Source organism: Lissotriton helveticus, chromosome 11 (assembly GCF_964261635.1).
Source record: "Lissotriton helveticus chromosome 11, aLisHel1.1, whole genome shotgun sequence".
Classification (NCBI taxonomy): Eukaryota; Metazoa; Chordata; class Amphibia; order Caudata; family Salamandridae; genus Lissotriton; species Lissotriton helveticus.
In genome coordinates, this window is record NC_136072.1 from 1,005,028,119 (window position 1) to 1,005,055,365 (window position 27,247).

A 27,247-nucleotide genomic window follows, 5' to 3' on the forward strand; every position below is an offset into this window, starting at 1 on the left:
CTCTGCACTCACTCTGCTGTCACTCTGCTGTCACTCTGCACTCACTGTCACTCTGCACTCACTGTCACTCTGCACTCACTGTCACTCTGCACTCACTGTCACTCTGCACTCACTGTCACTCTGCACTCACTGTCACTCTGCACTCTACTGTCACTCTGCACTCACTGTCACTCTGCACTCACTGTCACTCTGCACTCACTGTCACTCTGCACTCACTGTCACTCTGCTGTCACTCTGCACTCACTGTCACTCTGCACTCACTGTCACTCTGCACTCACTGTCACTCTGCACTCACTGTCACTCTGCACTCACTGTCACTCTGCACTCACTGTCACTCTGCACTCACTGTCACTCTGCACTCACTGTCACTCTGCACTCACTGTCACTCTGCTGTCACTCTGCACTCACTGTCACTCTGCACTCACTGTCACTCTGCTGTCACTCTGCACTCACTGTCACTCTGCTGTCACTCTGCACTCACTGTCACTCTGCTGTCACTCTGCACTCACTGTCACTCTGCTGTCACTCTGCACTCACTGTCACTCTGCACTCACTGTCACTCTGCACTCACTGTCACTCTGCACTCACTGTCACTCTGCACTCACTGTCACTCTGCACTCACTGTCACTCTGCACTCACTGTCACTCTGCACTCACTGTCACTCTGCACTCACTGTCACTCTGCACTCACTGTCACTCTGCACTCACTCTGCACTCACTGTCACTCTGCACTCACTGTCACTCTGCACTCACTGTCACTCTGCACTCACTGTCACTCTGCACTCACTGTCACTCTGCACTCACTGTCACTCTGCACTCACTGTCACTCTGCACTCACTGTCACTCTGCACTCACTGTCACTCTGCACTCACTCTGCACTCACTGTCACTCTGCACTCACTGTCACTCTGCACTCACTGTCACTCTGCACTCACTGTCACTCTGCACTCACTGTCACTCTGCACTCACTGTCACTCTGCACTCACTGTCACTCTGCACTCACTGTCACTCTGCACTCACTCTGCACTCACTCTGCACTCACTCTGCACTCACTCTGCACTCACTCTGCACTCACTCTGCACTCACTCTGCACTCACTCTGCTGTCACTCTGCTGTCACTCTGCACTCACTCTGCTGTCACTCTGCTGTCACTCTGCACTCACTGTCACTCTGCACTCACTGTCACTCTGCACTCACTGTCACTCTGCACTCACTGTCACTCTGCACTCACTGTCACTCTGCACTCACTGTCACTCTGCACTCACTGTCACTCTGCACTCTACTGTCACTCTGCACTCACTGTCACTCTGCACTCACTGTCACTCTGCACTCACTGTCACTCTGCACTCACTGTCACTCTGCTGTCACTCTGCACTCACTGTCACTCTGCACTCACTGTCACTCTGCACTCACTGTCACTCTGCACTCACTGTCACTCTGCACTCACTGTCACTCTGCACTCACTGTCACTCTGCACTCACTGTCACTCTGCACTCACTGTCACTCTGCACTCACTGTCACTCTGCTGTCACTCTGCACTCACTGTCACTCTGCTGTCACTCTGCACTCACTGTCACTCTGCTGTCACTCTGCACTCACTGTCACTCTGCTGTCACTCTGCACTCACTGTCACTCTGCACTCACTGTCACTCTGCACTCACTGTCACTCTGCACTCACTGTCACTCTGCACTCACTGTCACTCTGCACTCACTGTCACTCTGCACTCACTGTCACTCTGCACTCACTGTCACTCTGCACTCACTGTCACTCTGCACTCACTGTCACTCTGCACTCACTGTCACTCTGCACTCACTCTGCACTCACTGTCACTCTGCACTCACTGTCACTCTGCACTCACTGTCACTCTGCACTCACTGTCACTCTGCACTCACTGTCACTCTGCACTCACTGTCACTCTGCACTCACTGTCACTCTGCACTCACTGTCACTCTGCACTCACTCTGCACTCACTGTCACTCTGCACTCACTGTCACTCTGCACTCACTGTCACTCTGCACTCACTGTCACTCTGCACTCACTGTCACTCTGCACTCACTGTCACTCTGCACTCACTGTCACTCACTGTCACTCTGCACTCACTCTGCACTCACTGTCACTCTGCACTCACTGTCACTCTGCACTCACTGTCACTCTGCACTCACTGTCACTCTGCACTCACTGTCACTCTGCACTCACTCTGCACTCACTGTCACTCTGCACTCACTCTGCACTCACTGTCACTCTGCACTCACTCTGCACTCACTGTCACTCTGCACTCACTCTGCACTCACTGTCACTCTGCACTCACTCTGCACTCACTCTACAGTCACTCTGCCCTCACTGTCACTCTGCCCTCACTGTCACTCTGCTGTCACTCTGCACTCATTGTCACTCTGCACTCACTGTCACTCTGCACTCACTGTCACTCTGCACTCACTGTCACTCTGCACTCACTGTCACTCTGCACTCACTGTCACTCTGCACTCACTGTCACTCTGCACTCAGTCACTCTGCACTCACTGTCACTCTGCACTCACTGTCACTCTGCACTCACTGTCACTCTGCACTCACTGTCACTCTGCACTCACTGTCACTCTGCACTCACTGTCACTCTGCACTCACTGTCACTCTGCACTCACTGTCACTCTGCACTCACTGTCACTCTGCACTCACTGTCACTCTGCACTCACTGTCACTCTGCACTCACTCTGCACTCACTCTGCACTCACTCTGCACTCACTCTGCACTCACTCTGCACTCACTCTGCACCCACTCTGCACTCACTGTCACTCTGCACTCACTCTGCACTCACTGTCACTCTGCACTCACTGTCACTCTGCACTCACTGTCACTCTGCTGTCACTCTGCACTCACTGTCACTCTGCACTCACTGTCACTCTGCACTCACTGTCACTCTGCTGTCACTCTGCACTCACTGTCACTCTGCACTCACTGTCACTCTGCTGTCACTCTGCACTCACTGTCACTCTGCACTCACAGTCACTCTGCACTCACAGTCACTCTGCACTCACTGTCACTCTGCTGTCACTCTGCACTCACTGTCACTCTGCACTCACAGTCACTCTGCACTCACAGTCACTCTGCACTCACAGTCACTCTGCACTCACTGTCACTCTGCACTCACTGTCACTCTGCACTCACTGTCACTCTGCACTCACTGTCACTCTGCACTCACTGTCACTCTGCACTCACTGTCACTCTGCTGTCACTCTGCACTCACTGTCACTCTGCACTCACTGTCACTCTGCACTCACTGTCACTCTGCACTCACTGTCACTCTGCACTCACTGTCACTCTGCACTCACTGTCACTCTGCACTCACTGTCACTCTGCACTCACTGTCACTCTGCACTCACTGTCACTCTGCACTCACTGTCACTCTGCACTCACTGTCACTCTGCACTCACTCTGCACTCACTGTCACTCTGCACTCACTGTCACTCTGCACTCACTGTCACTCTGCACTCACTGTCACTCTGCACTCACTGTCACTCTGCACTCACTGTCACTCTGCTGTCACTCTGCACTCACTGTCACTCTGCACTCACTGTCACTCTGCTGTCACTCTGCACTCACTGTCACTCTGCACTCACTGTCACTCTGCACTCACTGTCACTCTGCACTCACTGTCACTCTGCACTCACTGTCACTCTGCACTCACTGTCACTCTGCACTCACTGTCACTCTGCACTCACTGTCACTCTGCACTCACTGTCACTCTGCACTCACTGTCACTCTGCACTCACTGTCACTCTGCACTCACTGTCACTCTGCACTCACTGTCACTCTGCACTCACTCTGCACTCACTGTCACTCTGCACTCACTGTCACTCTGCACTCACTCTGCACTCACTCTACAGTCACTCTGCACTCACTCTACAGTCACTCTGCCCTCACTGTCACTCTGCCCTCACTGTCACTCTGCACTCACTGTCACTCTGCACTCACTGTCACTCTGCACTCACTGTCACTCTGCACTCACTGTCACTCTGCACTCACTGTCACTCTGCACTCACTGTCACTCTGCACTCACTGTCACTCTGCACTCACTGTCACTCTGCACTCACTGTCACTCTGCACTCACTCTACAGTCACTCTGCACTCACTCTACAGTCACTCTACAGTCACTCTACTGTCACTCTGCCCTCACTGTCACTCTGCACTCACTGTCACTCTGCACTCACTGTCACTCTGCACTCACTGTCACTCTGCACTCACTGTCACTCTGCACTCACTGTCACTCTGCACTCACTGTCACTCTGCACTCACTCTACAGTCACTCTGCACTCACTCTACAGTCACTCTGCACTCACTCTACAGTCACTCTACAGTCACTCTACTGTCACTCTGCCCTCACTGTCACTCTGCACTCACTGTCACTCTGCACTCACTGTCACTCTGCACTCACTGTCACTCTGCACTCACTCTGCACTCACTGTCACTCTGCACTCACTCTGCACTCACTGTCACTCTGCACTCACTGTCACTCTACTGTCACTCTGCACTCGCTGTCACTCTGCACTCGCTGTCACTCTGCACTCGCTGTCACTCTGCACTCGCTGTCACTCTGCACTCGCTGTCACTCTGCACTCGCTGTCACTCTGCACTCGCTGTCACTCTGCACTCGCTGTCACTCTGCACTCGCTGTCACTCTGCACTCGCTGTCACTCTGCACTCGCTGTCACTCTGCACTCACTGTCACTCTGCACTCACTGTCACTCTGCACTCACTGTCACTCTGCACTCACTGTCACTCTGCACTCACTGTCACTCTGCACTCGCTGTCACTCTGCTGTCACTCTGCACTCGCTGTCACTCTGCTGTCACTCTGCACTCGCTGTCACTCTGCCCTCGCTGTCACTCTGCCCTCGCTGTCACTCTGCACTCGCTGTCACTCTGCACTCGCTGTCACTCTGCACTCGCTGTCACTCTGCACTCACTGTCACTCTGCACTCACTGTCACTCTGCTGTCACTCTGCCCTCGCTGTCACTCTGCCCTCGCTGTCACTCTGCACTCACTGTCACTCTGCACTCACTGTCACTCTGCACTCACTGTCACTCTGCTGTCACTCTGCCCTCGCTGTCACTCTGCCCTCGCTGTCACTCTGCACTCGCTGTCACTCTGCACTCGCTGTCACTCTGCACTCGCTGTCACTCTGCACTCGCTGTCACTCTGCACTCGCTGTCACTCTGCACTCGCTGTCACTCTGCACTCGCTGTCACTCTGCACTCGCTGTCACTCTGCACTCGCTGTCACTCTGCACTCGCTGTCACTCTGCACTCGCTGTCACTCTGCACTCGCTGTCACTCTGCACTCGCTGTCACTCTGCACTCGCTGTCACTCTGCACTCACTGTCACTCTGCACTCACTGTCACTCTGCACTCACTGTCACTCTGCTGTCACTCTGCACTCACTGTCACTCTGCACTCACTGTCACTCTGCACTCACAGTCACTCTGCACTCACAGTCACTCTGCACTCAGTCACTCTGCACTCAGTCACTCTGCACTCACTCTGCACTCGCTGTCACTCTGCACTCACTGTCACTCTGCACTCACTGTCACTCTGCTGTCACTCTGCACTCACTGTCACTATGCACTCACTCTGCACTCACTGTCACTATGCACTCACTCTGCACTCACTGTCACTCTGCACTCACTGTCACTCTGCACTCACTGTCACTCTGCACTCACTCTACAGTCACTCTGCACTCACTCTACAGTCACTCTGCACTCACTCTACAGTCACTCTACTGTCACTCTGCCCTCACTGTCACTCTGCCCTCACTGTCACTCTGCCCTCACTGTCACTCTGCCCTCACTGTCACTCTGCACTCACTGTCACTCTGCACTCACTGTCACTCTGCACTCACTGTCACTCTGCACTCACTCTGCACTCACTCTGCACTCACTCTGCACTCACTCTGCACTCACTCTGCAGTCACTCTACTGTCACTCTACTGTCACTCTGCCCTCACTGTCACTCTGCCCTCACTGTCACTCTGCCCTCACTGTCACTCTGCCCTCACTGTCACTCTGCACTCACTGTCACTCTGCACTCACTGTCACTCTGCACTCACTGTCACTCTGCACTCACTGTCACTCTGCACTCACTGTCACTCTGCACTCACTGTCACTCTGCACTCACTGTCACTCTGCACTCACTGTCACTCTGCACTCACTGTCACTCTGCACTCACTGTCACTCTGCACTCACTGTCACTCTGCACTCACAGTCACTCTGCACTCACAGTCACTCTGCACTCACAGTCACTCTGCACTCAGTCACTCTGCACTCAGTCACTCTGCACTCAGTCACTCTGCACTCAGTCACTCTGCACTCAGTCACTCTGCACTCACTCTGCACTCGCTGTCACTCTGCACTCACTGTCACTCTGCACTCACTGTCACTCTGCTGTCACTCTGCACTCACTGTCACTATGCACTCACTCTGCACTCACTGTCACTATGCACTCACTCTGCACTCACTGTCACTCTGCACTCACTGTCACTCTGCACTCACTGTCACTCTGCACTCACTCTACAGTCACTCTGCACTCACTCTGCACTCACTCTACAGTCACTCTGCACTCACTCTACAGTCACTCCACTGTCACTCTGCACTCACTGTCACTCTGCACTCACTGTCACTCTGCACTCACTGTCACTCTGCACTCACTGTCACTCTGCACTCACTGTCACTCTGCACTCACTGTCACTCTGCACTCACTGTCACTCTGCACTCACTCTGCACTCACTCTGCACTCACTCTGCACTCACTCTGCACTCACTCTGCACTCACTCTGCACTCACTCTACTGTCACTCTACTGTCACTCTGCCCTCACTGTCACTCTGCCCTCACTGTCACTCTGCCCTCACTGTCACTCTGCACTCACTGTCACTCTGCACTCACTGTCACTCTGCACTCACTGTCACTCTGCACTCACTGTCACTCTGCACTCACTCTGCACTCACTCTGCACTCACTGTCACTCTGCACTCACTGTCACTCTGCACTCACTCTGCACTCACTCTGCACTCACTCTGCACTCACTCTGCACTCACTCTGCACTCACTGTCACTCTGCACTCACTGTCACTCTGCACTCACTCTGCACTCACTCTGCACTCACTCTGCACTCACTCTGCACTCACTCTGCACTCACTCTGCACTCACTCTACAGTCACTCTACTGTCACTCTGCCCTCACTGTCACTCTGCCCTCACTGTCACTCTGCCCTCACTGTCACTCTGCCCTCACTGTCACTCTGCACTCACTGTCACTCTGCACTCACTGTCACTCTGCACTCACTGTCACTCTGCACTCACTGTCACTCTGCACTCACTGTCACTCTGCACTCACTCTGCACTCACTCTGCACTCACTGTCACTCTGCACTCACTGTCACTCTGCACTCACTGTCACTCTGCACTCACTCTGCACTCTGCTGTCACTCTGCACTCTGCTGTCACTCTGCACTCACTCTGCACTCACTGTCACTCTGCACTCACTGTCACTCTACTGTCACTCTACTGTCACTCTACTGTCACTCTGCCCTCGCTGTCACTCTGCCCTCGCTGTCACTCTGCCCTCGCTGTCACTCTGCACTCGCTGTCACTCTGCACTCGCTGTCACTCTGCACTCGCTGTCACTCTGCTGTCACTCTGCTGTCACTCTGCACTCACTGTCACTCTGCACTCACTGTCACTCTGCACTCACTGTCACTCTGCACTCACTGTCACTCTGCACTCACTGTCACTCTGCACTCACTGTCACTCTGCACTCACTGTCACTCTGCACTCACTGTCACTCTGCACTCACTGTCACTCTGCACTCACTGTCACTCTGCACTCGCTGTCACTCTGCACTCGCTGTCACTCTGCACTCGCTGTCACTCTGCACTCACTGTCACTCTGCACTCACTGTCACTCTGCACTCACTCTACAGTCACTCTGCACTCACTCTACAGTCACTCTGCACTCACTCTGCACTCACTCTACTGTCACTCTACAGTCACTCTACTGTCACTCTGCCCTCACTGTCACTCTGCACTCGCTGTCACTCTGCACTCGCTGTCACTCTGCACTCGCTGTCACTCTGCACTCGCTGTCACTCTGCACTCGCTGTCACTCTGCACTCGCTGTCACTCTGCACTCGCTGTCACTCTGCACTCGCTGTCACTCTGCACTCGCTGTCACTCTGCACTCGCTGTCACTCTGCACTCGCTGTCACTCTGCACTCGCTGTCACTCTGCACTCGCTGTCACTCTGCACTCGCTGTCACTCTGCACTCGCTGTCACTCTGCACTCGCTGTCACTCTGCACTCGCTGTCACTCTGCACTCGCTGTCACTCTGCACTCGCTGTCACTCTGCACTCGCTGTCACTCTGCACTCGCTGTCACTCTGCACTCGCTGTCACTCTGCACTCGCTGTCACTCTGCACTCGCTGTCACTCTGCACTCGCTGTCACTCTGCACTCGCTGTCACTCTGCACTCACTGTCACTCTGCACTCAGTCACTCTGCACTCAGTCACTCTGCACTCACTCTGCACTCAGTCACTCTGCACTCACTCTACAGTCACTCTGCACTCACTCTGCACTCACTGTCACTCTGCACTCACTGTCACTCTGCTGTCACTCTGCACTCACTGTCACTATGCACTCACTCTGCACTCACTGTCACTCTGCACTCACTGTCACTCTGCACTCACTCTACAGTCACTCTGCACTCACTCTGCACTCACTCTGCACTCACTCTGCACTCACTCTGCACTCACTCTGCACTCACTCTGCAGTCACTCTACTGTCACTCTGCCCTCACTGTCACTCTGCCCTCACTGTCACTCTGCCCTCACTGTCACTCTGCCCTCACTGTCACTCTGCACTCACTGTCACTCTGCACTCACTGTCACTCTGCACTCACTGTCACTCTGCACTCACTGTCACTCTGCACTCACTCTGCACTCACTCTGCACTCACTGTCACTCTGCACTCACTGTCACTCTGCACTCACTCTGCACTCTGCTGTCACTCTGCACTCTGCTGTCACTCTGCACTCTGCTGTCACTCTGCACTCTGCTGTCACTCTGCACTCTGCTGTCACTCTGCACTCACTCTGCACTCACTGTCACTCTGCACTCACTGTCACTCTACTGTCACTCTGCTGTCACTCTGCCCTCGCTGTCACTCTGCCCTCGCTGTCACTCTGCCCTCGCTGTCACTCTGCCCTCGCTGTCACTCTGCACTCGCTGTCACTCTGCACTCGCTGTCACTCTGCACTCGCTGTCACTCTGCACTCGCTGTCACTCTGCTGTCACTCTGCACTCACTGTCACTCTGCACTCGCTGTCACTCTGCACTCGCTGTCACTCTGCACTCGCTGTCACTCTGCACTCGCTGTCACTCTGCACTCGCTGTCACTCTGCACTCGCTGTCACTCTGCACTCGCTGTCACTCTGCACTCGCTGTCACTCTGCTGTCACTCTGCACTCACTGTCACTCTGCTGTCACTCTGCTGTCACTCTGCACTCACTGTCACTCTGCACTCACTGTCACTCTGCACTCACTGTCACTCTGCACTCACTGTCACTCTGCACTCACTCTACAGTCACTCTGCACTCACTCTACAGTCACTCTACTGTCACTCTGCCCTCACTGTCACTCTGCCCTCGCTGTCACTCTGCCCTCGCTGTCACTCTGCCCTCGCTGTCACTCTGCACTCGCTGTCACTCTGCACTCGCTGTCACTCTGCACTCGCTGTCACTCTGCACTCGCTGTCACTCTGCACTCGCTGTCACTCTGCACTCGCTGTCACTCTGCACTCGCTGTCACTCTGCACTCGCTGTCACTCTGCACTCGCTGTCACTCTGCACTCGCTGTCACTCTGCACTCGCTGTCACTCTGCACTCGCTGTCACTCTGCACTCGCTGTCACTCTGCACTCACTGTCACTTTGCTGTCACTCTGCTGTCACTCTGCACTCACTCTGCACTCACTCTGCACTCACTCTACAGTCACTCTGCACTCACTCTACAGTCACTCTACAGTCACTCTGCACTCACTCTACAGTCACTCTACAGTCACTCTACAGTCACTCTGCCCTCACTCTACAGTCACTCTAGTCACTCTGCACTCACTCTACAGTCACTCTGCCCTCACTCTGCCCTCACTCTGCCCTCGCTGTCACTCTGCACTCGCTGTCACTCTGCACTCGCTGTCACTCTGCACTCGCTGTCACTCTGCACTCGCTGTCACTCTGCACTCTGCTGTCACTCTGCTGTCACTCTGCTGTCACTCTGCTGTCACTCTGCTGTCACTCTGCACTCGCTGTCACTCTGCACTCGCTGTCACTCTGCACTCGCTGTCACTCTGCACTCGCTGTCACTCTGCACTCGCTGTCACTCTGCACTCGCTGTCACTCTGCACTCGCTGTCACTCTGCACTCGCTGTCACTCTGCCCTCACTGTCACTCTGCCCTCACTGTCACTCTGCCCTCACTGTCACTCTGCCCTCACTGTCACTCTGCCCTCACTGTCACTCTGCCCTCACTGTCACTCTGCCCTCACTGTCACTCTGCTCTCACTGTCACTCTGCACTCACTGTCACTCTGCACTCACTGTCACTCTGCACTCACTGTCACTCTGCACTCACTGTCACTCTGCACTCACTGTCACTCTGCACTCACTGTCACTCTGCACTCACTGTCACTCTGCACTCACTGTCACTCTTCACTCACTGTCACTCTGCTGTCACTCTGCACTCACTGTCACTCTGCACTCACTGTCACTCTGCACTCACTGTCACTCTGCTGTCACTGTCACTCTGCACTCGCTGTCACTCTGCACTCGCTGTCACTCTGCACTCGCTGTCACTCTGCACTCGCTGTCACTCTGCACTCGCTGTCACTCTGCACTCGCTGTCACTCTGCACTCACTGTCACTCTGCACTCACTGTCACTCTGCACTCACTCTGCACTCACTGTCACTCTGCACTCACTGTCACTCTGCACTCACTGTCACTCTGCACTCACTGTCACTCTGCACTCAGTCTGCACTCACTGTCACTCTGCACTCAGTCTGCACTCACTGTCACTCTGCACTCAGTCTGCACTCACTGCCACTCTGCACTCTCAATCTGCACTCTCAATCTGCACTCTCAAACTGCACTCTCAATCTGCACTCTCAATCTGCACTCTGCACTCTCAAACTGCACTCTCAATCTGCACTCTGCACTCTGCACTCTGATTCTGCACTCTCAATCTACACTATCAATCTGCACTCTCAATCTGCACTCAAGTCTCATACTGCACTCTCAAACTGCACTCTCAAACTGCACTCTCAACTCTCATACTGCACTCTCAAACTACACTCTCAAACTGCACTCTCAAACTGCACTCTCAAACTGCACTCTCAAACTGCACTCTCAAACTGCACTCTCAAACTGCACTCTCAAACTGCACTCTCAAACTGCACTCTCAAACTGCACTCTCAAACTGCACTCTCAAACTGCACTCTCCACTCTCAAACTGCACTCTGCACTCTCAAACTGCACTCTCAAACTGCAATCTGCACTCTGATTCTGCACTCTCAATCTGCACTATCAATCTGCACTCTCAATCTGCACTCTCAAGTCTCATACTGCACTCTCAAACTGCACTCTCAATCTGCACTCTCAATCTGCACTCTCTATCTGCACTCTCTATCTGCACTCTCTATCTGCACTCTCTATCTGCACTCTCTATCTGCACTCTCTATCTGCACTCTCTATCTGCACTCTCTATCTGCACTCTCTATCTGCACTCTCTATCTGCACTCTCTATCTGCACTCTATCTGCACTCTCTATCTGCACTCTCCACTCTCAAACTGCACTCTGCACTCTCAAACTGCACTCTCAAACTGCACTCTCAATCTGCACTCTCAATCTGCACTCTCAATCTGCACTCTCAACTCTCATACTGCACTCTCAAACTACACTCTCAAACTGCACTCTCACACTGCACTCTCAATCTGCACTCTCAATCTGCACTCTCAATCTGCACTCTCCACTCTCAATCTGCACTCTGCACTCTCAAACTGCACTCTGATTCTGCACTCTGATTCTGCACTCTGATTCTGCACTCTGATTCTGCACTCTGCACTGCCCGTAGTCCCATCACACGCAGGCGGCTATGCCCGAAAACAAATGGAAGCGCACTAGCTGGTAAAACAGTCCTGAGGGTTAATGCTCCTGCTGCTGAGGTATGGGTGTAGCCTGCAGGTCTCACGGAAGAATCCAATGGACAAACCTAGGTGAGCGACTGTACATTCTCTAAGCTCCGTGTTTAATTTGCAGATCACACCCTCGTATCCGGGTAAGATAGCTCAGTTGGTTAATGTTGCTGCAATCTTTGTATATTCACGAGGCAACAGGGTTGAACGCTGGTCGAGTACATCAGTGAGTTAATGGTTCTTCAGCCAGTGTCTCCTTCTGCCCATGGTTACGAGGAGCCAAAACAGGGGCCAGGCCCACCCAAATGTGAACTTTGGCCCACCCAATCACGGCAGAAGAGGCCACGGAGAAGGCACCTGTTAAGTGCTCCATCAATCTCAACGTCAGCATGTCGAAATGTTGTTTTCACCGTCTTTAAAATTTAAAATGGGTTTTGGGGTTAGAGGTGAGAGAGGAAACAAGTTAACAGGGACAGCCAAGCTCAGGCTCTGGCTTGGCTCTTAGAGCCATGCACAATCCGAGCCCTGAAAATGTTTGCTATGTAAAACATATAACAAACATCATGTAATTTGTTATTTATGGTGTAGTTTTCTCAACTATTGGGTGAAACCTGACGATTTTATATCTCTGCAACTGTAATGTTAATTGTGCTTATATAGAGCTTCATGCCTCTGACGCGTCGCCAAAGCGCTTTACCGAACGGGTACCATCTGTGAGGAAGTGCTTGATCGCAATAATTTGCAGAGGTCTTGTGGGAAGAGTTTAGTGTCACTCATGAGTGACTGACCAGAGTGGCCCTCTTATTCTGTCTGTTCAGTAGTGGAGAGAAGAGAGTGAGTGATAGCGGACACATGGTTTAACATTAGTTGGTTTCTAACACACACACGCCCGCTTGTAAGTATGTTAAGTTGCATGTGGCTGCTTTGAAACGGGCATCTTTTACCCAATTCGAAGCGCTCCATGGTGCATCTAGCCAGCTCCTAGGCACTCTTTATTGCATCTGTCCTGTTTCGCCGATACAGATGAGGGAGGGGGCCTGTCTCAGCGCCGGATGAGTGAGGCTAATGAAGCCCTTTCCCGGCCTGGCATGCAGCAGCTGCGCGCTGAGCGCTGCTGAATGGTGAACGCGCCCGGCCATCTGGATTCACTTACGGAGGCACCCTGACAGCTCCTAATTATAATTAATGTACTTCTTTGCGCGCACACGAACGAAAAATGCCCAACATGGCGGAGGAAAACTACATTTACCCTATCACTTCAAGCCTATTAAAACGACACCACAACGAAGACGAATCACTGGCCAGATGACAGAACACACTAAGGAATGTGTGGAATTTGTCTCGCCAAAGCCCTAGGAGATACTTTTTTTTTCTCTTCTTTAACATTTGGATCTCGAAACTCCTCCCACTTACGTGGGCGGAGGCCTCGCCCTAAAAAACGATTGTGCAGAAGGTGATGTTTAAAAACAGCCCCGGATAATAGTCTTTCAAATCCAACCACGGTTCAACTGCTCCTAAGAGTCAAAGTCGTAACAGATTTCAGTTTATCCTCTCGCTCTAAACCGACACGTCCGGGAGACAATATTCTCCTGTCCTCAAGGTTTTTCAGGAGAGGGTATATATAATAAAGATAGCGCAATAACATATTATCAAGCATTTCAAATTTAGATCTTCCAATCAATTCGAGTCATTCATAACACATAATCAATCAAAACCAAAGAAACCCCAAGTTCAGATTAATCACTAATTGCGTCAATAATCACATCTGAGAAGTGCATCAACTGTGGAATTCTCTCCAAGCTCAGACCCGCCGCTTGGATGGCCTACTTTCTTTCCGTAAGCCGTAAGGCAATTAAACCCATTTGTTCCCTGTGGGCTAGTCCTGTTGCATTCCTGAGCCCGCTTTCAGCGCCGGGACGCCCCTTTGCTGGGGCAGCTGCGCGCTTTATAAAATTACATAACAATAACAATAACACAACAGCATCAGAATAGACGAGAAGCGCGTCAGAATACACAATACTATTGAGAAAAAAAATCTAAATTTGTTTTTAGCTCAAATACTCCACCTACTGATCATTTATAAAACAATTATTCTTTCATAAAACCAGTATTTTGCGAGGAATACAAGGCTAGAATGTGTTTATGCCTACCAAGTATAAGCTTTTTAATAAGAAAATTAATTTTATCCCTCTTTGTCTCAACAACTTTTTTCTTTCTCAATGACTGACTCTACTTTGTACATGTTCAATTCCCAAAAATATAATACCTGTAATCTCACCATTATGTTCCAAATGCACGAGTTCAGCAAGGGCCTACTTTTATACTCAATCGCCCTGAAATATTTTTCTACTTTTAGTTTCGTTATATAATAGTGCAGTTTACGTATGATTTGGGACAAGAACAGATTAGATACAGTATAAAGTTCTTAAAACGATTAATAAACTGATTAATCCAAAGTGTTCGTTTTAAATTACAATCATTGGCAAAAAAACTTCATCGTTTTACTGCCATGTTCATATTATTTGCAGTGACCACAGGTAAAGAAGCCAAGCGGAAGAGGTGGCCACCAGGTTGAAGTGGACAATTCTATCTATGGAGAATAATGTGACTTGGTTATATCGCTGAAATTAGGTCATTTACAAAAAGCAGTTATGCTGACATTAGGACATCTATATATTTTTTGTGTATATATAAATTACAATATTTAGTTAATATTTTTCGAATTTGCTAGTTCTGTACACTATATTAAGTTATACATTTGATTTCATTCTGAATATTTTCTCATTTAGGCTGCTGTTTCTTTCTTGAGGTAGCATATTCAAGCCTTGGAAAAAGCAAGGAGCTCCTTCTTGCATGCTTTTTAGCTCGCTTAAATGTTTCTGCCAAAATAGTCCATTTATCGTCACATTGCAAAAACCTTTTAGTTGCAGTTAGTCTCTTTCATCATGAATCCATTGTTGGTGTTACAAATATTTCTTCATCGTGACTATTGCCCATAATTAACTTCTAATTAAAGATCTGGGGTGGCAGGAAGTGGCATGGAGAACAGCATATACAGCACTGTCTCTTCTGTTAGTGGAAGTTATTCTCCTGTTCTTGCCAATCTTAATCAATGCATCCAGGAAGACAATTTCCACTTGACTCGAAGTCATAGTTTAAACAAATGTCATCAATGTTATTCAAATATTGCACATATTGGAAACAATTTTTTCTCTCCTTTCCACTTTACAAATATGTCATCTATGAATCTCAGCCAACTAACTACATACAGTATTATACTGGTCACCTTCAGTTTTCCAAGAGGATTCTTAATGCCACCAACTCATCATAATATCAGAATGCGAAAAGGCAAACCTACTGATGGCAGTGCTGCGAAACTGAATTGCTCTGCATTCTGTTCATCAATTGTTCTTATTGCAATTATCACCCCAAGTGGGACGGTTATGCCCAGACGTGGGTCCCATGCTCTACATGCCACTGACGGGAGTCAAGCTATCCTGGCTGAAAGCCCGAAACCGGTCCTAGGATGCTTGTTTCCAGTCCAGGGAGGACCTGGCCTGGCAGTTCGGGCTGGACTGTTCCCATGAGGCACAGGGTCAAAACTGATTTGCATATGCTGGGTCCAAACTGGAATGGCATGGTGTGCAAAAAAAAAATGGATTTAGGCCCAGATCTCTGTACTGGGGTGAATGTATGACATTGCTCTGCGTTCTGTCCATCAATTGTTCTTTTTTGCAAAACTGAAGACGGAACTGATTGCCAAAACAAACTAATTATAAGTTAACACAAAATTCATAATTTGAAGTAACATTTTAGAAGGAGGCAAATACCACACCGATTTCGTCTTAGACAATAATTCACTGCCTTTAAGCCGTCTTCATGGCAGATAGATACACGCATAAATAGATATTTTTAAACATCACCATTTGAATCGTTGCATCTTGCACTTTGACTGATTACTTCATTCCTGATTATAAAACTGGCGATAGTGGATATCTTAATTATTCTCATAAGGTTTCTCTCGTCGGGCCTTCTTTGTTCGTTTTGTATACCGGACCTCTTTTTTGGTCAGCTCTTTGTTTATGTTTCATACATATATTTAAGAGGAAGAAACAAACCTAATTTTCATTTCTATTGTTTAATGAAGAACTGCACACACGTCTCTATGCTTCGTTATCAGATGTACAGAAATACATTTTATGTAATTCCTCCATCTCATCCAAATAAGAAATTCTTCCCTGTCTCACTCTCTTTTTCGCAATTAATTACGTGACATCTTTGTTATATTATGCTACTTTTAGGAGGTAACCTGCATATATCCCGGACCATTCTCTTGTTTCTAGATTAAACGGTTTTAGTCACACCTACATATCTATTTTAGTAAAATAATACTGGCCTAGTGAGACATCTTAGAACTTTGAAATATTGTTTTTACCGAGTGTCGCGAGATATTTCTAGCTACACCGATTCTACACATAAATACATTTAACTGGACTGGCAAAAGGGGCGAAACACAAGTAGAGGTCAGCATTGGCGAAATAGATGGAGACATGTTGGAATATCAAATAAAATGACAAAGTATGTTAAAATAAGCTGATTTTTATCACTTCCTGGCAATTTCCTCATACAGAGAAAGAAGGAGCCAAGAATGGCAAGTAATAATGGAGACACTTATGTCACTAGAAATGTTATAAAAGCGTAGACTGATGGTTAACTTGTAAAATTCGTGTTACAATGTTTTAAAATCATTTAATGCACCACAGAGACAATTGATTATTTTTAAAATTAAGTTCATAAGTGAGGGTTATACTAACGAGATTGCTTCCTCACGATTCTCTCCCCAGGAGAAACAGTGGCCAAACTGGGAATCGGCAAACTCATGTAGCCCTCCAGCAGCGGCAACACTAAAATAACCCCAAACATTTTTGCTGCTTCGAAAATTCAACTCCTGTACCGTCCCTGAGCTTGGCTTGAAACCCTAGAAGTAGAAAAAAAAAAATTAGATTAAATAGTATATATCGAAGAAGCGGTCAAGTGAGCTTATTGGAACATGAAATACTAGAAGTACATTTAAAACAATTCTTAAAAATCGGGTGCACATTTTACTGTGGCAATTTTAATTTACACTTTTTTAGAAAATGAATTCCCACTTTCATACAACAAAATTAAATGTGTTCATAATGCGGGGAGAGGGTTGAGTGTCAGAAAAAAGGTCAACACCTAAGAATCGCAACTTAAGGGAATTGTAGCTTTTATCTGGTCGCTGGCGATACCCACCTTACAAGACTTTCTATTGTTAATGGCAATACCCAGTAAGTTAACTTTTGCCTTTCCCAGAAACTTATTTTTTCAAACATTTATGCATTCAAAAATACGGCTGACGTTATCAGAAGAAAAATAATTTTGAGAAAAAAAGGTCCTTAAAAAAACATAATTTGAAGGAACATTGTAGTTTAGAAATAAAATAGATGATACTCGGATACTTATTGAAATTATGGACACAACACGAAGGACTGGTGAGACACTGGCATGTAACGACAGAATACATACCCTAGGAGGCTTGCACTCAAGACCTCGTGCAGAATCATTAATTTGAGGTAACAATATGGTGGCAAGACACCTACATGGCCTAAATGGAATGGAAAATGCATTATAACAAAGCAGATAAGGGAAGAAAGAACTAAAGGACACTAATGAAATCCTGAGCTGGGTGTAGGAAAAAAAGGCAAGGCCTCTGCAGTTGAAACATTGCCTCAGGATGAACGCATATATACCCACATTTTCTGGCCAGCTCAAAACAACGTGGCACACCAGAAACTCAGTTAAGGGTGGGACCTATACCATAGATGTATCCGGCAGTGACTGGAGAAATGCACACCTAGCCCCTCATTATAATATACTTTGAATTAAGGGGTGGAGATACCAGGAAAGGTGATATAGTTTCCAAGTGGTATCTCCAGTCCTAAACGTTACGAGTTCAATTCTCTGGAGTAGGGAATTGAAAAAACATCCCTGGAATTATCGGACCAGTTGCTCTGCGCAGATGGAGCTCTTCCCCAAACTGTGAGCCATACGGCTGAAGAACATATGAAAAGAGTGCGCACATGCAGCAGGGAACACTGGAAGCAAATCTCAAACTTGGAAAATTCACAATTCTAAATCCAAAACGTAGGACATTAGACAGACCATACAAGGCAGTGCTCGCCACTCACTCTAAATGTTGAAGGTGCCAAGAACAGTGGTAAGTGAGTGACATGATACTTATTCTTTGTCAATATAGTTTACTTAATTAAATAAAGATAAAAGATATGCGATTCATATCAGAACTGGGAGTGCTATCATCTCCTAAAGGTCCCACAAGAGTTGTCACCGTCACTGGCCCTCTTCAATTTCCACATGTTACCCCTACCCAACATCTTTCATAGCTGCAACATAAATGATCACATGCATGCCTACTATTCCCAGATGCACAGAATATACAAAGCTCATGCAAATCCTCAGCTCATCCTAGAAGGCCTAACAATATTGGGTCCAAAGATAAACGCACTACCGCCATTTGTGTTTGAACATTTTTAAGGCTGAGATTCTTATACTAGGAACTGTCATCCCATTTGACGGACCACATTCTATATGTCTCCACTGCATACTAGTAAAAAGTGGGAAACCTCTAAATCATTTATGACTCAAATCTATGGCCCCTTAGGAGGATAACGTCTTCAAAAATGTGTGCCGCCTGTGGAGATTTCCTGAGCACACCACTGCCAAGTAAATTTTTCTATTTAAAGAATATATAACTGTGGCAGAATTCAAGCGAGAGGAGATTATTTGCTATTGCAAGTCTTCTATTAACACATTTCGGTTCAAATCAGAACTCCCTATATGAAAAGAACTCAACAGCATACATAAAACCATAATCGCTTGCATAGTACAGTTATCCAACATGATTTCTAGGCTTCTCAAGCCGGTAAGTGTGATCATTTATTATTTATTTATTTATTTATTTATTAGAAAGTTTTGTATAGCGCGAACAAGACCCGTGGGTATCAGAGCGCTTAACATTTAACAGTGCGACAGGTCTAGTTAAATCAGGACATTGTTTTTTCGTTTCTGTCTTTTGTATCATGTCATTAATGTACCTTTTCTTAATTGTTTGTTAAGCTCTTTGGATACAAATGCTATGGTAAATAGAATAAACAAAAACAGATAATCTCATTCAGACGAGCTCTAGCTGGCTCATGGCTCAAACCCCAACCAGACATCAATCTAAAAATAAGTTTCTTGCAAGGTTGAGAGTTTAATTATTTTTGAGAACAGCTTTGTTAAGAATGAAAAAGGACCCTTCGCCCATTTCAATGCAATGCAGATGCCCTAGCCAAACTTCTGGAAACAGTAGAAGCCTCCCTCACCCCAACACTGTTACTTCTAGAACCGTCTGCGTCTTGGGTCCAGATCATGTCTCAAATGCCATGAATTGAGACACAACAATGCCTACCCCTCGAGCCTGGTCCTCTACAAGCACCGCACTGTATGCAGGGTATGAGCTGGCCGCCGTCACTGTGCCCTGTGCTACCGGGCAGTGAAAGAATGCACAATGTCATAAGGAGCAGATGAGCTAACAATCGGAGCGCCAGGAGCCAAGACTCTGTGACCAGCAGAATTTCTATGTGAAACAGGCCTGTTGCTAGAGAGCCTGGAACAGACTTGGGAATGGCCATGCCTGCACCTACCCCTTGGCACGTCACCTTAAGTTCAGACAGGGTTTCAAACCGTCAAAACGTTGATAAGTCAAGGAAAGGTACAGAGTCCAGCTTGGAAGAAATAGAATACTTTGTATGCAGATTTGGTCAGGTTATTTCCCAAGGAAGGGGAGAAAAAAAGAAAAAAAAGAACTGGGTGTGGTATTCTATGGGCCGTGTGTTATTTTCATTATGCAAGAAATAACTCGTAATCACAGAATACAGACTGTGCAGGTAATCTTGTTATAAGACTATGTATAAACTATTGCTGCTTCTCTCTTGCATTAAGGGTTTATATTGTGACGTATTTGTTCACTCAACCTGTTGGTTTGTGTCACTTTAACCCTCCCTCCAATTCTTCCTTGTGTTTGTATGATGGTTTGTAAGTTTTAAGGCTCCTGTAATTTTGTTGATTCATTAGAAAGTAATCTTTAACATTTATGTGAAAATACATATATTTATATACCGGTAACAGTGCAAGCATCACAATAGAAGATTTTTTTTAAAGGTTGTGACAATTATCTTTCAACACTTTCTTTCTTTGATGGGTAAATGAAGGATAGTGAATAAGACTCAAACGTTGGAGGTACCATTCAAGTGTGAAAGTTCATCTTAGTGATATTGTACTCTGATTACGTAGCAAACTTTTTAATTGTTCTCCCAATCTTTTGTCCATCTCTTGTCCCTTTATTCCTGTTCCTCACTCCTTTTAGTTATTTTTTCTGCGGATGAACAATTATGAAAGCATGCTAGCTTTTGTAAGAAAATAAGTGCTAGTGCTACAACGGTCTGATTCTTGATCACACTTTCAAGATTGTAGCTAGGGCTATGGGACGGCTACTGCAGCAACAATGGGGCGGCCGATGGAGACATCGGGCACTCTCATCCACACAAAGTAGGAGGCTTGGAAACCAGATCCAATGACCCACACCAAAAGAACTGATTTCAGGCAGACAAACGGTGTGGCAAGGTGAAGTAGTGGGGGCATGACCAAGGAGGGAACTCTGGGCTGATTGGCCATATTTGGCATTCCAATTCAGAATTGCAGTTGATGTGAGGAGTGCTGTGAACGGACACAGAGGCAGGACATCCCTTCTGAAATGGATTCGATGGATGGACTATAGTCCTAACAAATCTTGCAGTCTAAAGAAGCAAAAAGCAATGTAGTGGAAGATGGATAAAAGTTTTTCTGACAACGACAGCCCACTGTATGAAACTGGTCTGAGGTGCACAGGGAGGAAGAGGATTCACGAAACCAGAAGAAAGATATCCCCTATTTATATATTAAAAGACTCCAGTGCCAAAGTGGTTAAGATAGACCAAAGAATATCTGGAATTAGAGAGAATATTACCTTGAACAGCTGGCATTAAAGCGTGCATGGAATATATCTGGTCAGGTAACACGATGAGAAAGTTATGCCAGCACAAGTAAGGTCTCACTTCTCTCACAAAATGGTGCAAATAAATTAAACCTTTAAAGATGGACCTGTGGCGGCCATGGCAGGCTTGGAGAGCAAGACTGAAAACACTGAAAATAGGATGACGTCAACCAGGATCCATGTGTAGATTTCTACCATTCGCGGAGGTTGAGGTCCCCGCGATTTTTCTTAAGTTTCTCAGGACTGATTCGATAATCGTGATGGGAGTTCCAAAAATTCCAGTGTCTTCCTAGGAGTGGACCAGGGGCAAGGGTTCTTGGTGGCGAGTTAATCTTGCGGTACTCTTTAAAGGGGGAGTCCGTTACTCACACTGTGATCAAATTGAGGGATTTAGCTTTTAGAGCATTTAAAACTAGAAACTTTCTTGACGTTAGTCCAGTAACCCAGTGAAAAAGACAATCCCCAGTGCATTAAAAGAGCTACCTGGGTTGTACATCACTGCTTCTCTGTAGTCACTTGACAGGCTCCGTGCTCAGTCTATCTTGTCTTCAAAGAGGCTCAGACTTCCCACAAATATTTGGACTCCAGACACAGACTCCAGATGCAAAGAACATTTGTTTGTGGCCAAAGTGATGTTATTTTTCACCCAACGCTGAGCCTGAGGGATGAATCTTTAACCTTATGGTGGCTGCTGATTTGCACCCTTCCTCCCTTTCTAAGCCACCTCCTCCTCATTTCCAAATATCTAGCCTATTTTGGAACAAGGATGGGGGATTTGACTTTCTCTCTGTCAACAGTTTTTGATGGATAGGTATCTACTGGATGACCAATTTGAGACTGATGGTTCTGTATGTTTTCTATGCTAAGTTGCTCAATAATTTAAATTTAAACCCAAAATGAAGAGGAAACAAAATGAATGTAACCGGTGCGCAGCCTATGAACGCAGACTAACTGCAACATTGGTAACGCTAACAAATGTGTGCTAGATTGCCATGTTTTTCGAGTTTAGAAATCCATGTTTTCTGACACTTTTCAAACTACCAGGATGGAGAAGTACTTCTCTGATGCATGCACTGGAATCACAGCTGCAATGGAGGATCATTAGGTTTCATAGTTTCTTTATAAAATGCAAAAGGGCACTGTTTTCAAATGTTTGCAGCGAAGCAAGAGTCAAGAATAATTGACCACTCCTCGCTCCAAACAGAAGGGCCTCCCAGTGGTTGTTCCGTGCCCTTTTCGGAGCTCGTGTGATGCCTCTAGTAGGATCATTTCTAGAAGACAGGTTCTTACCGAGTGCCTTGGCTTGTGCATCTTAATATTCCAAACAGCTGCAATTTCTTCGGAGTCGGAGAAACTGTCCAAACGGCAGGTTCTCCCAGAGGGCTTTGGGATGCTTGCTATCAAAAAGCAGAAGGCTATTGCAACCAGGGGTCTTCTTGTAAGTCTTTGTACAAAGGTGCCCATCGTCAATAGTTCCAGTTCAAGCAAAAGTTAATTAGGACAATTGTCCATAAAACATACTAAAATAATGGAGCAACTATACAGTATAAAAACATCTAGCACCCCAAATCCACCATAGCAGCATATCCTAATCAAACCCATTCTTAAAATTCAGTTTGATACCTAATTATAACGTGCAATTCCAACTGCCACATCGAAGTAACACATTTCAGACAACAACCTCAACACTTCCTGCCTTTGAAATGTTTGATATTTTAAAAACGAGGGTCTGAAAAACTTAATACGAGCAGAAATGTAAAAAAAAAACAGTTCACAAGCATGAGACAAACAGCATTTGACATTCATTGAGCATGTACAAAATCTATTACTGTCCCAAACAACACTACCCCATTTCCGGGACAAGACAAAGAGGTTACACCCTACTCTCATTTTTTTTTTTAAACTTGTTTTTATTGTTGCATATTTGTTATCATGAGTACATCCATAGACAATCTTAAGTGTAGCTTCAACATTCAGCCACGGTCAGTCGAAATCGCAACTTTCATTTTATTTCATTAACTAGTAACTGAGAACTTTAATGATTGGATAGTTGGCATTGACCATCATAGTCATCATCACAGTACTTAGGAACCACGCCACAATATATGTGTAACATACTATGACCTATTTAGTCCGCGGCCTTGTCAAGATGACTTATTCATTGTAGAGCGTTCCCACGCTAAGCATCATCTCTCCTCCCTTTCATCCCCTACTCTACGTCTTCCTCTTCCCCCTCACTATCCATGTCTTCTTCTTCCTGTAGCGGCTCGCATATATCCCCCCTATATGTGTTCCATGAGAGCCATATTTTATTCCATTTACGTGGGTTAGACCTTTGTTGATACACCGCCCTCTCCGTTATCATCACCATGTCCATGTTCCTACACCATTGCGTCAGGGTAGGTGTTTCCAGTGCACCCCATTTCTGCGCTATGTCGCGCTTCGCCAACATCATGCCGATGACCACCCATTGTCTCCCATATGTCGTCAAGTTGTTCGGGCCCCATACATTTAGTAGGCAGATCCTGGGGTCAGGTGTGATGGGGACTTGTAAGGTTTAAGCCATGGTACGTGTTATTCTCCGCCAGTAAACCATGCTGTTAGGGCAATCCCACAAAGTGTGAAATAGTGTACCCTGCGCTCCGCATTGTCTCAGGCAGTGTGGGTGGTCAGCTCTATGTATTTTGTGTAGCATAATACGCGTATAATAGACTCGGTGCAGTATTTTAAACTGTACCAACCGAAATCGTGTCGATATGCCGGCCTCCCTGGGCGATGCCAGAGCGGCATTCCAACTCTCCTCATCCAATTCCCCAAGCTCCTCCTCCCAGGTTTCTTTTAGTTTTTGCAATGGGTCGGGCATGTTATTTATTAATTTACGGTAAGTGAGAGAAGTAGCCTTAGCCTCCATGTATTCTGTCAATAGTCAGTCTTCTAACGGAGCCGACTCCGGGACCGTCATACCAGGTTCTAACGCCGCCATCAATGCGTGCCGGATCTGTATGTATCGGTATGTCTCAGTTACTCTCAACTCATATTGTTCCCTGAGGGTCTCAAATGGCACCACTCCATCCCTTGTCCACATGTCCCCAACCGTGGAGATCCCTATGGTGTCCCATTGGTCAAAGCCCTTGCTATTCCTTAGGTTCCCCAAGACTTTGGAGTCCCATAAAGGTGTCATGCGCGTAATCACACCCTCCCATTTCAGTCGCGTCTGGGCTTTATGCCATATTGTCACGGTGTGCCTAGTGGGGCCTCTCAGTTTTCTAATCATCCCTTTGTTATAGAGCGGAGCCAAAAGGGTGGCAGTGCCTAGCTGCTGCCTATCCGCCATGAACACCGGGTCATCACTTGGTCCATGTAACCATTGGTTGATCACCTTAAGGTGTGCCGCCCAATAGTACAGTTCCAGGTTTGGGAGGGCTATCCCTCCACTATACCAGTCCCTGATCAACTTCAGATGTGCCACTCTCGCTGGGTTGTTTCCCCATAACAGGCCCGACAGCTGAGCCGAAACTTGTCTGAAAAATGGTGGTGGAACCGTCGCCGGTGTATTTTCTAAGACGTAGAGGAAGCGGGGCAGTGCCATCATCTTGAACAGTGCTGCCCTGCCTAGCATAGTCAAGGGGAGAGTTTTCCAGTGTCGCACGTCTGATTTCAGTCTCCCGAGCAAGGGCCGCAAGTTCAGTTCCTGAAATGTGTCATGATCTCGCGTAATATGGATCCCCAGATACTTGAAAGAGACGTCTCCCACTAGCAATGGACAGTCAGCAGACAGAATCGGTGGCGCGCCGTTTATCAGGTAGAGCACCGATTTTGCCCAATTTATTTTATAACCCGAGGTCAGCCCATGTCTCTCGCACAATGCCAGCAGTGCCTACTCTCATTTTTAACATTTCGTTCGTAATCTGGGGTCGGGCATCTGTGCCCAATAGGGGAAAACCATGTACTGGCCAAGTGTATTCAAAGCGAAACTAATGGAAGGTTTCCTCCTCAAATAGGCCATGTTCAGAGAGCCATCAGCTTTTCTCACAGAATCTCTCAAAGCAAATTTACTGGAAAATGGAGACCAGTTTATAATTATACCCCAAAGGGAATGCATTTTTTCAAAATCTTCTATCCTCATCCTTGCATCTTTTGCCCACCTTCATTCACTACCACAAATTTCTTCCCAAAAAAATGTAGGCACCTTTGGGGTTTAATTCAACTGTTAACTTATTAAAGAATCTCAACACACTGGAAGTTGCCTGCGAGTTCCAGGAAACCAGGTTCAATTCTCTTCTTATATACCCGGAACCGTAGATCCTGGTGGTAGCGATAGGAGTCTCCTAAGAACTGTGCCGTTGTGGGATCCCAATCAGAGGAGGGGTCAAGAGCAAGTACCTCTGTCCCGTACAACCCTGAAGAAGGTATTTTCCCTTCATAAGCTTTCATTAGGTCAAACCCCCATAATTCCAATTAAACATAACCAGGCACCCGGCTTGCAGCAGGGGCCTCTGCTTAACACTCCCCATTTGAATATCTCATTTTAGATTCCATTTGAATGACAGCCCTACATATTTATAAAAATTCACAACATCCACCTCCCGGGCATTCAAGTACCATTTTAACTAATTCACTTTTTTCCCCATATAGCACCACCTTAGTTTTCTCAGATTAAAGTGAGTTCTGTATACTATATGATGCTAAGGAATAAAATTTTCTCTGCAGACCAATGGGGGTGTAGTCCAGCAGAACTAAGTCATCCGCATATAGTAAACAGGGAATGTGCTGTTTCAAACCTTAGAGTGGAATGAATGCAATTGTAGTTCGGACTGGACTGTTCCCATGGGGCACAGGGTCAGCGCTGATTTGCATATCGCCATTGTCTAACCCAGGGTGGTGTGGAGTGGAAAAACGATGGATTTGGGCCCAGATCTTTGGACTGGGGTGAATGTGTGACATTGATCCACATTCTGTCCATCATTGTTGTGTTTGCAATTACCGCTCTAAGTGTACTGGGGATGCTCAGACGTGAGTCCCAGGCACTCCACACCACTGGAATCAAGCTAGCCGGGCTGATGAGAGGTGTAACCTCGAAACCGGGCCGGTCCTCGGATGCTTGTTTCCGTTCTGGGAAGGACATGGCTTTTGTAGTTCGGACTGGACTGTTCCCATGGGGCACAGGGTCAGCGCTGATTTGCATATCGCCATTGTCTATCTAACCCAGGGTGGTGTGGAGTGGAAAAACGATGGATTTGGGCCCAGATCTTTGGACTGGGGTGAATGTGTGACATTGATCCACATTCTGTCCATCATTGTTGTGTTTGCAATTACCGCTCTAAGTGTACTGGGGATGCTCAGACGTGAGTCCCAGGCACTCCACACCACTGGAATCAAGCTAGCCGGGCTGATGAGAGGTGTTACCTCGAAACCGGGCCGGTCCTCGGATGCTTGTTTCCGTTCTGGGAAGGACATGGCTTTTGTAGTTCGGACTGGACTGTTCCCATGGGGCACAGGGTCAGCGCGGATTTGCATATCGCCATTGTCTAACCCAGGGTGGTGTGGAGTGGAAAAACGATGGATTTGGGCCCAGATCTTTGGACTGGGGTGAATGTGTGACATTGATCCACATTCTGTCCATCATTGTTGTGTTTGCAATTACCGCTCTAAGTGTACTGGGGATGCTCAGACGTGAGTCCCAGGCACTCCACACCACTGGAATCAAGCTAGCCGGGCTGATGAGAGGTGTTACCTCGAAACCGGGCCGGTCCTCGGATGCTTGTTTCCGTTCTGGGAAGGACATGGCTTTTGTAGTTCGGACTGAACTGTTCCCATGGGGCACAGGGTCAGCGCTGATTTGCATATCGCCATTGTCTAACCCAGGGTGGTGTGGAGTGGAAAAACGATGGATTTGGGCCCAGATCTTTGG

General features: G+C 47.5%; 1 protein-coding gene across 10 annotated transcripts in view; it reads right to left on the minus strand.

The window, feature by feature from the left end:
• The window catches only part of ACACB (acetyl-CoA carboxylase beta), a 2,338,068-nt gene that overhangs the window by 1,537,988 nt on the left and 772,833 nt on the right, over window positions 1-27,247 (minus strand). For all 10 annotated transcript variants that reach the window (XM_078667379.1, XM_078667377.1, XM_078667383.1 and 7 more), the window contains one exon: window positions 17,036-17,199. In XM_078667379.1, coding sequence (XP_078523505.1) covers window positions 17,036-17,199 — 164 coding nt within the window. The remainder of the gene's footprint in view (window positions 1-17,035; window positions 17,200-27,247) is intronic.